Source organism: Rhincodon typus, chromosome 1 (genome assembly GCF_021869965.1).
Source record: "Rhincodon typus isolate 14 chromosome 1, sRhiTyp1.1, whole genome shotgun sequence".
Lineage (NCBI taxonomy): Eukaryota > Metazoa > Chordata > Chondrichthyes > Orectolobiformes > Rhincodontidae > Rhincodon > Rhincodon typus.
The window spans coordinates 7010319-7022926 of record NC_063332.1 but is presented as its reverse complement, the minus strand read 5'-3'; the positions used below and the strand labels follow the sequence as shown (position 1 = coordinate 7022926).

The window sequence follows — 12608 nt, the reverse complement described above, 5'->3', positions numbered from 1 at the left end:
CCGAAGGGCCTGTACTGCGCTGTAATGTTCTATGTTCTATGTTCTATCATGATAATGAAATACATCCCAAGGATACTGAAAGAAGTGAGAATGTAAATTGCAGAGACACCAGCAATAATCTTTTAATCTTCAGATGTGGTGCCAGAAGTGTGGAGAATTGGCTTCAGTAACACTTCTGACAAGATGTCACAAGAGACTGGTTAAGAAGCTGGGAGCCCATGGGGTCTAGGAATGATCGGCCAATTGGATTCAAAGTTGGCTTAGTGGCCGGAAGTAAAATGTGATGGTTGAAAGGTGTTTTTTGTGACTGGAAGCTCATATCCAGGTGGTGTACCGCAGGGTTCAATGCTGGGTCCTATACTGTTTATTGTGTACATTAATGATCTAGACATGAATGTTAGAGGTGTGATCAGTAAGTTCACAGATGACATGAAAATTGGTGGGGTGATAAATAGCAATGAAGAAAGCCTTAGACAACAGGACAAAGGAGGTGGGCTGGTCAGAGGGCTGATGAAAAGTGTGAGGTGATGCATTTTGGGACAACTAACAAGGGAAGGTAGTACATATTGAGCAGTAGGACCCTAGGATCAGAGGCGCCTTAAATCCTTGACGGCAACAGGACAGGTAGATAAGATCGATAGGAAGGCATATGGGATACACAGAAACACAGAACACCTGGAATATTGTGTGCAGTTTTGGTCTCCTTTTTCTGAGGAAGGATGATCTTGCTCTCGAGGGAGTGCAGCGAAGGTTTACCAGGCTGATTCCGGGGATGGCAGGTCTGATGTATGAGGAGAGATTGACTGACTAGGTTGGGCTTGGTTTCGCTAGAGTTCAGATGAATGAGGGGAGGGGGATCTCATAGAGACTTATAAAATTCTAACAGGACTGGACAGGGTAGATGCAGGGAGGATGTTCCCGATGGTGGGTGTGTCCAGAGCCAGGAGTCACAGTCTGAGGATTCGGGGTAGACCATTTAGGACAGAGATGAGGAGACATTTCTTCACCCAAAGAGTGGTGAGCCTGTGGAACTCATTACCACAGGAAGTAGCTGATGCCAAAACATTGAATGTATTCGAGAAGCGGCTAGATATAGCACTTGGGGTGAATGGGATCAAAGGTTATGGGGAGAAAGCAGGATTAGGGTCAGTTGAGTTGGATGATCAGCCGTGATCGTGAAGAATGGCACAGCAGGCTCAAAGGGCCGAATGGCCTCATCCTGCTCTTATCTTCCGTGTTTCTATGTAACTAAATTGCTTGAGTTTTTTTGAAGAAGTAGCAGAGACAGCTGATAAGAGTAACTGTTGATGTGGTCTATATGCAGTTCCAAATGGCATCTGATACACTGCCATACTGCAGACTTATGAGAATAGCTATTGTTCATGGACACAGGCAACATGGATAAGAAACAAAGAGTAATGGACAATGGATATTTTTTGGGTTGGAGGAAGGTTCGTAGCGGAGTTCCTGAGGAGTTGGTGTTTAGACTTTTGCTTTTCCGGATCTAGATCTTGACATGCAGGAAACAATTTCTAAGTTTACAGATGATAGAAAATTTGGAAACATTGTAAACTGTGAGGACAAAACTGTAGAGCTACAAACAAACATTGACAAGTTGGCATAGTGGGCTGATAGATGGCAGATGAAGTTCAATGCAGAGAAGTGAGGAATGATACATTTTGACAGCAAAAGATGGAAGTACCATATAAAATAAAGGGTGCTATCTTAAGGACATACATAAGCAGTGAGATTGCATGTAAAAATGCATAAATCACTCAAGGTGGTAGGTACTTTGACATGTAGGGATCACAGCTGGAGGAATGTGTACAATTCTAGGTGTCATGTTTTAGGAAAGATATGATTACAACAGGGAGAGTGGGAATCCATATTCAGCCACCAGAAGTAGCTCCTGGCTATCCCTTTCATTTGCACCGTGCTGGGGTGTCCTTGTTACAGCACCTTTCCTCTGAACGGGGTCGGGAGAGTGAATAAGAATTTACATTCCCCACATTAAACACCCATCTGTCACAGACGACTCCCACCTCCTGGACATGTAAGGGCATAATTCTGGATGATTTCAATGTCAAGTCCCTCCTCTCAGGACTAAGTCCACCACTAGGCTTAAGGCTGGGTCATTCCAGGTAGTGTTCACACCTGATTCACCGACATTGATACCTTATCTTCCTGGGAAAAGTGCATAATTTTCAGGTTCCAGTCAGGAACATCATTATTTCCCAGTAGTGGTAACCTTGACAAATCATCTGCATAGCCATGCTTCTCTGACTGTCAGCATCTAATTTCATATGAGTAGGCTGACAGAGCCAATGCCCATCTCTGTAATGCTGCCATTGATGATACGAGCCAAAAATAAAGGTTAGTGGTCTGTTAGTAACACAAAGTGCATGCTGTAAAGGAAGTGGATGAACTTCTTAACACTAAACACAATGCCCAATCCTTCCTTTTCCACTTGGGTATCCTTCTCTATCTTTGTTAATAACCTCCATGTGAACGCAATGGGCCTTATTGCTCTTTTGGCCAGCACCAACCCCAACTTGTGGTCGAAATGAGCCAACAATTCTGACCTGTTTAAGGCTTGCTTCATCTCCTGGTAAGGCCCCTCACATTCCTGGATCTATTTCAATGCAGGGGTTTTAGCACAGTTGCCAGGCACAAACTTGCCAAGTCCCAAGAATGATCTCGGTTGAGACAAATTATCTGGAGCCTCCAACTTCTTGGCACCTTGCATAGTTCCTCACCAGTGATGGCCCAGGTACTCTATGGAGTTTTTAAAGAACTCATATTTCCTCCCTTTTAACTTGCAGGCTGTGTTCATAGAATCCCTACAGCGTCGAAACAGGCCACTCAGCCCAACAAGTCCACACTGACCCTCTGAAGAGCATCCCACCCAGATCCATCCCCAACCCCTACCCTTTCCCTGTAACTCCACATTTTCCATGGCTAATGCACCTAACCTACGCCCCTGAACACTATGGGCAATTTAGCATGGCCAATCCACCTAGCCTGCACATCTTTGGACTGTGGGAGGAAACTGGAGCACCCGGAGGAAACCCACGCAGACACTGGGAGAACGTGCAAACTCCACACAGACAGTCGCCCGAGGCTGGAATTGAACCTGGATCCCTGGCGCTGTGAGGTAGCAGTGCTAACCACTGAGCCCGCAGGCCAACTATTTCTGCAGCCTTTTTTGGGATTCTTCTAGGTTTTTCAAATGCTCCTTTTTGGAGCATCCAGTAACTAAAACATCATCCAGGTAACACTGGGCACCTGGCAATCTACTCAAAATTTGGTCCATGGCTGTCTGGAATGGAGCCGGTGTTGACGTGCTGCCAAAAGGTAGCCACTTATAGCGGAATAGTCCCGTTTGCATTACTACTGTCATTGCTGGCTGGGACTCCTTCATAACTACCCTCTGTAAGTAGGCCTGGACCAGATCCATCTTGGAGAATTTCTTTTTCCCAGCCAGTCCACTGAACAGATCCCCAATGGAAGTGGATATTGATCCACACAAAGGCCTGGGGGTTGACTGTGACCTTAAAAGTCACCACAAATTCTCACTGTGATGTGTGTTTTTAAGACCAGGACAGTTGGAGTGGCCCATTCACTGGTGGTTCCTGATAGTTCCAATGCTCCCAGGTTTACCAGCCTGTTCCAGTTCCACCTCCACTTTGGGCCAGATGGCACATGGTATAGCTGTGCCTTCAGACTCATTGGTCGAGTCTCCCGCTTCAATCGAAGCTTAATTTCTACTCCCCTTCATTTCCCCAGGGTTCCCTTGAAGGCACCCTTATCCCTGTCCAAAATCTCTTCATACTTGTTTTTCAATCCACCAGCCTGTTAACCATGCCTCAGTTTAACTTTAATTTTTGTAACTGGGAGCATCTGAATAATGCAGGGGAGTCTCCTTTCACTACCTTCAGAGACAGTTCTGCACACTGGTCCCTTGGCTGTAATTCTATTGGTACACAGCCCTTCAGTGGCACCACTTGTTCCGATATATGCCCACGGTATAATCTTGGCAGGCTTCAATGGCAGTGCCGCGAACTTTGCCCTATTTATTGATTCGGGAATCAGAGACACAACTGGGCCCACATCCACTTCCATCTTCACAATATTCCCCTCTAATTTGGGAAGGACCCAGAAAGGATCAGCCTTACCCCGTACCTACAGGTTGTTTAACTGGAATCCTGCTGACCCTGGGCTTTCTGCTTCTCCTGCAGACCCAGCTAACTCCTGGCCTGCTCCCCTGTTGGCAGCATGTACCTCCGAGTTCTATCCTTTAAACACCCATTCTCTTGCTTGTGTTGTGTTTGGCAATTTTGGCAGCGTAGCCAATCGCTTACACCTGCGGCACTGGACATCTCAAATCCAATGCGTTGACTCCTTGTGACCAGTCTTGCCACCTCACATTCTGCAGTTGGTACTGCACTGCACCAAGTTCCTGCTGTTTTATGCACCGGGGTGTCGTCGCTCGACTGTGTTGCTTTGCTGTCGGCCAGCTCCATTGACAAAGCAGCTTCGAAAGCTGTCTTGAAATCGAGGTCTCTCCTTGTTAGTAGCTTCTGTTAGATGGCTTCGTGTTAGCGGTCATGAACCAACCTGACCCATCTTGGAGGAACCCTCTGAATTCGCAATGATCCAATAACCTGTAGGACAGCCACAAATTGGGCGATCGACTCTCCTTTGTGCTCTACAGTTGTATAAAAACGGAAACATTCCATGATCATCAGTGTCTTTGGTGCAGCATAATTCCCCAACACTTCACATGGTTCTTGGTATGTGTTCTCTGCCAACAGTACTCAAGAAACTGCTTCCATTAGGTCTTCAGCCACTTTGCTTGCCTTTAAATACTCAACAGAACATTCGGTGTACAGTGTCCAACTTTCAGCCTCTTCGTTAAATGTTCTCATCGCTCCAAATGGGCCGGCCAATTTGATCTTTCTCGCTGGCAAGTATTTTTTCCACGACTTGAATCCAATAGCCATTCACAGCCCCTCGGTGAATGATCTCCATGTCGGCCACTCCGTCACCAACTGCATTAAGATACCATTCTTCCCTGGCATCACCCACAACCCAGTTTCTCTAGCGACAACTCCCTGAGATGACTTTGATAAGCTCCCGGTTCAATATGCTCCTCTTCAGCCATCGGTCCGAGTCTCCTTCTGACTGCTGCTTTCAGCCCACTCCTCGGTGCACACTCTTCCTCCCTGGCGCTGACTAACCGCAGCCCAAGTCCCCTTGCGAGCGTTTCCCTCCACAATCCTGCACTGTTCTCAAAGTCTGGATGATGTTTCTCGTCCTGACCAAAAAAAGTATTGTGTTCGCACATAGTTTGTGGTCCAGGTCACGTCCTCGTCTCCACTTGCTAGTTTGTGGTTCACTTGAAACAATCAATAAACAGAACGCAAGGTAAACCTGAACAGGGAATACTTTAATGTGTGTCTTCTCAGCTCCACATTCAATCTTAGACTTTCTTGTACCCCTGCCTCTGGGTCACCTGACCCACTCTCTTAAAGGGGCAACATGCATCCAACTGCATACATAACACCAATCACTTCTGGTTCTTTGTCATTTGCTTTAAATCATCACATCCACTTCCTTCATCTAAATCGTTCAACATAGATTGGAACAGTTGATGCCCAAGCACCTTGCAGTACACTGTTGATTAAAACTGCAAATCCGGAAATTAGAGATAGCAAGAACTGCAGATGCTGGAGTCACAGATAACACAGTGTGGGGCTGGAGGAACACGGCAGGCCAGGCAGCATCAGGGGAGCAGGAAAGTTGATGTTTTCAGGTCGGGACCCTTCTTCAGAAATCTAAAGAAGGGTCCCGACCCGAAACGTCAACTTTCCTGCTCCTCTGAAGAAATCTGGAAACTAAGGGTCTAGGCCCGAAACGTCAGCCTCTCTGCCCGAAACGTCAGCCTCTCTGCTCCTATGATGCTGCTTGGCCTGCTGTGTTCATCCAGCCTTGCACCTTGTTGTCTCGGATTCTCCAGCATCTGCAGTTCCTACTATCTCTGATTCGTCTTTATACCTATTCTGTTTTTTGTCTGTTGACCAATCCTGAACCTGTGCTAATAAATTACCCCATGAGCCCTTATTTCTATAGTAGCCTGCTGTATGACACCTTATCAAATGCTTCAAACGTCAAAATGTACTATACCCGCTGGTTAGTCATTATCCAACTTATTGGTTATATCTCAAAAAATTGTACTTAATGAAAAAGGGCTTATCAATAAACAGAATCTAGAAACATATTTTCAATGCACTCAAATGTTACAAAGACAAATGATGCGAGGAGTACTTTACAGATAACCATCTCCTAATTGAACTCCGCTATGCATGAAACAGGAAGAGCCCAATAAATAGCATGGCCCAATGGCTCAGTGGTTAGCACTGCTGCCTCACAGCAGCAGGGACCTGGGTTCAACTCCAGTCTCAGGTCGCTGTCTGTGTGGAGCTTGCACATTCTCCCCATGTCTGCATGGGTTTCCTCCAGGTGCTCCAGTTTCCTCCCACAGTCCAAAGATGTGCAGGTTAGGTGGGTTGGCCATGCTAAATTGCCCCTAGTGTGCAGGGATAGGGTAGGGGGTTGAGTCTGGGTGGGATGCTCTTCAGTGAGTCAGTGTGGACTTGTTGGGTTGAATGGCCTGTTTCCACACTGTAGGGATTCTGTGAAAGGTTTAAATCTATGCTGTGTATAAAAACAGGAAGGGCTAGAAGTACACAGCAGGTCTAACAGTAGAGTGGAGAGAAAAGAGAGTTAATCTTTCAAGGTGCCCTCTGGTTCTTGACCTTTCTTCTCCCCAAAAGGACATTTTCTCTCTCATATACTCTGTTTAGACCTCTTATCATTTTAAACACTTCTATCAAATCTCCTCTCTTTTCTGACTAGAACAATCCTAACTGCTCGACTTGTTTCATACAGGGCATGCATTGATGTGGTCATATTGTCACTGGACTAGTAATCCAGAGAGTCACGCTAATGCTTTGGCGACATGTGTGTGAATCCAGCAACGGCTGATAGTGAAATCTGAATCTATGCAAATCTGGTATTAAAAATGCTCGCCAAATGGTGACCATTGTCTTTGAAAACACCCATCTGGTTTATAAATGTCCTTTAGGAAGAAAAGCTGCTGCCCTTATCTTGTTTGGCCTATATGTGACTCCAGACTGACAGCAATGTGATTGTCTCTGAACTGCCCCTAGCAAGGGGCAATAAAGGATGAGCAATAATTGCTGGCCTAGTCAGTAACGCCCACATTCCATGAATAAATAAAACAAGTAACTGATATCCCTCATCCCTGGCATCATTCTTATAAACTCTTTCTGCCTTCATGTTATTCCTAAAGTGCCCAAAATTGGACGCAGTATGTTAGTTGATGTCGTACCAGTGTCTCTTAAAAGAGGGAAAAGACCTTAATGCTTTGAGATGCATAGTCACTTGGTCCTTGCAAGAATATCATGCTCACCATATGTCATTTATTAAATTGTTCATATGCTGTATCTGAAATTGTGATTTGCTTGAGAATGACATATCCTCGTTTGTTGTTTTGCTGTAGAATCTGGACATTTGCACAAAGCAGTCAGACGTGGCTCTAAAACCCATGTGGTGGAGGACTATGCAGTGTTCAAGTCTGCTGAGAAAGTTCTGAACATTGCCCTAAATCAGGTAAGGAACACCGTAAATCACAAAGCCATTGTTCTTGAGGCATAGCTTCACATAAAGCTTGCATTTATTAACTTCTGGATCAAGTTTTTTTTTATAATTCATTTGTACATGAGATTGGGAGTGGCTGTCTAGGCCAGTATTATTTCCCCAACTCTAACTACCCATGGTGAGCTGTTTGTGTGCTGACTTTTTGAAACGCTGCAATCCATTTGACGACGTCATATTAATTAATTTTGTTTTGAACCTTGAATTTAGAGACTTTAATGAAGAGTCATGACATCTCCTGCACTTCAGCGTCTTCCATCGTTTAACTGGTAATACAGTTGTAGTCATAGAGTGGTTACAGCTCGGGCTTTTTGTGGCACGGTGGTTGTGTCCATATGTCCGAGCTATGAGGTCAATTTCAAATGCCACCTGCCGTACAGGTGTGTTAAAGCGTGTCCAAACAGGTTTTAAAAATATAACCGTGTGAGTATTCAAAGAAATAGAATGGTAAGTTGCATAGTGGTAGTGTCCATACGTCTGAGCTTGGAGGAAGATGGTGGAATTTGATTTCAAAAAAATCTAATGATGCACATGAATCCATTGTTGATTGTCAGAAAATCCCATCTGTTTCACTAATGTCCTTTAGGGAAGGAAACTGCATGTGACTCCTGACCTACAGCAATATGGTGACTTAACTGCCCTTTGGGGTGAGCAATAAATGCTGGTCTAGCCAGTGACGCCCTCAAGAAAAAGCCTCCCTTTAGGTAGACCATTTAGTCTGTTCAGTCTGTGCTTCTGGAACAATTTAGCTCACCCCACTGACTTTTCCCCATAGCCCTTCAATTTCTCTCTCATCAGATTATTTTTCAATTTCCTTTGAAAGAACCTTTTCTGTGGCTCTCGATCCTTCCATCAATGGCAATACTTTTCTCTGTATCTGTTTTGGGTAGATACCTCAAAATTTGAACTCTTCCAATAAATCTCATCTTTCAAAGGAGAGTAATCCCAGCGTCTTCGTTTTGGTTTATGGAGTCTCCTTTATTCTTTTATGGGATGAGGGCATTGCTTTCAGGCAGCATTTATTGCCCATCCCTAATTGCCCAGAGGGCAGTTAAGAGTCAACCACATTGCTGGGGGTCTGGAGTCACATGTGGGCCCAACCAAGTAAGGATGGCAGTTTCCTTCCCTAAAGGACATTAGTGAACCAGATGGATTCGTCTGACAATTGGCAACAGATTCATGGTCATCACTAGATCCCTAATTCCAGATTTTTTTTTATTGAATTCAAATTTCACCATCTGCAGTGGAGGGATTTGAACCCAGAATGTTGGCTTTGTCCCTGAATTAACAGTCCTGCGGTAATACTACTAGGCTGTTGCCTCCCCCTAAATCTCTGGCCATTCAGGTTCTTCTGTGCTTCCATCAGATTATCTGTCATTCTTCTAAACTCCAGTGGAAACAGGCCAAGTCTGTTCGACCTACCCTCATATAACAAGCAGATCGTTCCAAGGATCAGTCTGGTAGATGAAAGCAAAACACATGCATTCAGGTCCAGAGCCTTTAGTTTTATTCTTTTACAGTCCTTTTAAATTCTAATCCTGTCAGTTTGTTGACTCTAAAATTCATACTCTTCATTCTGTCCTTTCAAAAATTGGTACCAAGATGGCGCCGACACTGTACAACTCCTTGTGAGTTCCCTACAGCGGATCTAACTCTAACATTTCCTATAGCCGTTCTACACTTTAAACTAAAGTTCTAATGTTGATCATGCCTAACAGACACCCTAAGTAATGTAACTATATGCCTCTGTCCAAGTTTTTTTTCCACCCCATGAGTTGGTATGCCCTTGCTTACTGGTCTGTCTGTAAACAAAGCTTTTCACTGTACCTAGGTACATCTGACAATAAATCAAACCAAAATCAAATCACAGTCTTTTTATCATTTCCCATATTGATACCCCTCTCTTCTGTTTTGACTGTATTAATGTGTCTTGTCAAATTTAATCCCTTACCCCCACTATTAGCTTAAACTCCTCTCTATTTCCCTAGTTATGTGCTCCCTCCATCACCAATGCACAGCGGCAGCAGTATGCACCATCTACAGAATGTACTGCGACGGCTCACCAAGGCTCCTTAAATAGCACTTAGCAAACCCACGACCTCTACCTCCTGGAAGGACAGGGGTAGCTCTTTAAAGTTTTTGAGAAGATTTATAGCTTGGGTTGTGGGTGAAGTTTTGAGTTGCTTGCCGAGCTGATGTGTTTGGTTACCCTGCTGGGGCATGGAGAGGTGATGGTCTAGTGGTATTATCACTAGACTGTTAACCCAGATAACATCCCAGGGATCTGGGTTCAAATCCTGCCACAGCTGATTCTGGAATTTGAATTCAATAAAGTGTCTGGAATTAAGAGTCTAATCTTGACCATTGTCAATTGTCAGGAAAAACCCATCTGGTTCACTGATGTCCTTTGGGGAAGGAAACTGCCTTCCTTACCTGGTCTGGCCTACATGTGACTCCAGTCCTACAGCAATGTGGTTGACTCTTAACTGCCCACTGGGCAACTAGGAATGGGCAGTAAATGCTGCCTGGCCAGTGATGCCCTCATCCCATTAATGAATTTAAAAAAACATTGTCAGTACACCACTGGTGAAATGTCACTGTTCTGTCCTGCTTGTTATTTATATACCTCGGTTTGCTGGAGTGCCCTGTTGCTGGGTCAAATCTTGTAACTCCCTTCCTAATTATACTGTGGATGTAGCCACATCACATGTTCCAAAGCATTTCAAGAAGGCAGCTCAATACCACTATCTCGAGAGTACTTAGTGATAAACAGTAAATGCTGGTTTTGATAGTAACATTCACATCTCACGTGCGGCACAGTGGCTCAGTGGTTAGCACTGCTGCCTCACAGTGCCAGGGACCCGGGTTCGATTCCACCCTCGGATGACTGTCTGTGTGGAGTTTGCACATTCTCCCCGTGTCTGCGTGGGTTTCCTCTGGGTACTCCAGTTTCCTCCCACAGATCAAAGGTGTGCAGATTAGGTGGATTGGCCATGCTATAGTGCCCAGGGATGTTTAGGTTAGGTGGGGTAGACATGGGGAAATCAGAGCGGGAATGGTTCTGGGTGAGATGCTCTTAGGAGGGGCGGTGTGGACTTGTTGGGCCGAATGGCCTGTTTCCACACTGTAGGGATTCTATGATTATTTTTTTAAAAACTGACAGTTCTTGAATTCTCTTTATGTTAATTCTAGTTCCTTCTGATTTTCCCTGCTCATAAGTTCCTCCTGAACAGCATTGTGGGTCAGCCCACAGCAGGAGGACTGCAGCGGTTCAAGAAGGCAGCTCAGCACCACCTTCTCAAGGGGCAACTAGGGATGGGCAAGAAATGCTGACCCAGCCACTGACACCCACATCCCATGAGCGAATGACAAAATAACTGTCTTCTTGCCATTTTTTTTTCTTTTTCACTCCCCTTCTGAAATTTCTTACAGCTTGGTAGAAGAGCTTCATGAGGAAATAGGTTATTGAAAAAGGATCTGTGAATGAATTTGTTGCTAATGGACATAATTTCTTTCAGGAATTTGTCTACGTTGGATCAAATAACTTGGTGGTTCAGCTTCCAGCTGTAAACTGCAGCAGGTATTCCCACTGTGAGGGCTGCCTTCTGGCCAGGGATCCATCTTGTAGCTGGGATGCGCAGAAATTGGAATGTGTTCCATTCGGGAACAAAACGGCTCAGTGGTGAGTTATTAATGGAGAAGTTGGATCGTCCCTCAAAGCATGATTGAGTTATCCCAGGGCAGGGAGAGCTACGGAAATGTCAATGCTGTTGTAAAGAGAGAGCAGCTAAGGGAAATAGTGAGTAGGTGGGACTGCTGAAACCAGTCTGGTCGGAGGTTAACACCTGGGTCAGCGCAGTCTCAGCCATCTGGAGGAATGCACAGTAATGTAGGAAGAAGGTTAATGATCGTCTCCACTTCGCCAGTAGAATTTTTTTTTCTTTATCCGTTCACGGAATGAGGGCGTCGCTGGTCAGGCAGCATTTATTGCCCATCCCTAATTGCCCAGAGGGCAGTTCAGAGTCAACCACATCACTGTGGGTCTGGAGTCACATGTAGGCCAGATCAGGTAAGGATGGCAGTTTCTTCCCTAAAGGACATTAGTGAACCAGATGGGTTTTTCCAAAAATCGACAATGGGTTTATGGTCATTGTTAGGGTCTTAATTCCAGATATTTATTGAATTTAAATTCCCACACCTGCCATGCCACCTGCAATGCCACCATCCTGTCTCCAATACTTCACACTCACTCTATCTCTGCTAGTATACTAACTTCCCACTAACCACTCTTACTATTGTCCCCAATCTGAGCCATAAAATACAACTGTTCTACCCACTTCATCTCCCTTAATAACTACTTCTCTCCGGAAGGTAAACAGTACCCATTATGACAGAAGGAGTCATGATGGATGGGGAGCTCCCTGACCTTTTGGTTCCTCACTTCTTATGTGGAGAGCATCTAGGCTATGGCCGTCCTGAGTGGCCTACTGACTTGTGACCAAGCTCCTGGACTGGTATTGGAGGCTGCCATTGACTTACTGTGCTTGGACATCCCGACTGAAAGATTTCTCTCATGGCTTGACCTGAGGACTGCTGACAGCCATGTCAAGCTTCCTGGCTTTGTGGCTGTGCTAAATGGCATCATAACACAGCAGTACATTGAGCCTGGTATGTTTTGCTGAGGGGCAATGTATGAAAGGGCAGTGCATGGCAGAAATGTTGAACATCCAGGTAGGCTGATTGAGCAAACACGATCAGCACGTGGTCTGGAGGTGTAGACTAGTCCAATCCTTGAGCTGGGTGTCGGTCCCTGAGCACACAGTTTGCTTGCTGCAGCATTACCATGAGAGTTGCAGCCTGACGCACAG

General features: G+C 45.1%; 1 protein-coding gene across 1 annotated transcript in view; it reads left to right on the top strand.

Moving 5' to 3' along the window:
- Nucleotides 1-12608, top strand: part of sema4f (sema domain, immunoglobulin domain (Ig), transmembrane domain (TM) and short cytoplasmic domain, (semaphorin) 4F) — a 103849-nt gene that overhangs the window by 80866 nt on the left and 10375 nt on the right. The window contains exons 10-11 of the mRNA XM_048603712.1: nucleotides 7586-7695; nucleotides 11259-11422. Of these exons, the coding sequence (XP_048459669.1) occupies nucleotides 7586-7695; nucleotides 11259-11422 (274 nt within the window). The remainder of the gene's footprint in view (nucleotides 1-7585; nucleotides 7696-11258; nucleotides 11423-12608) is intronic.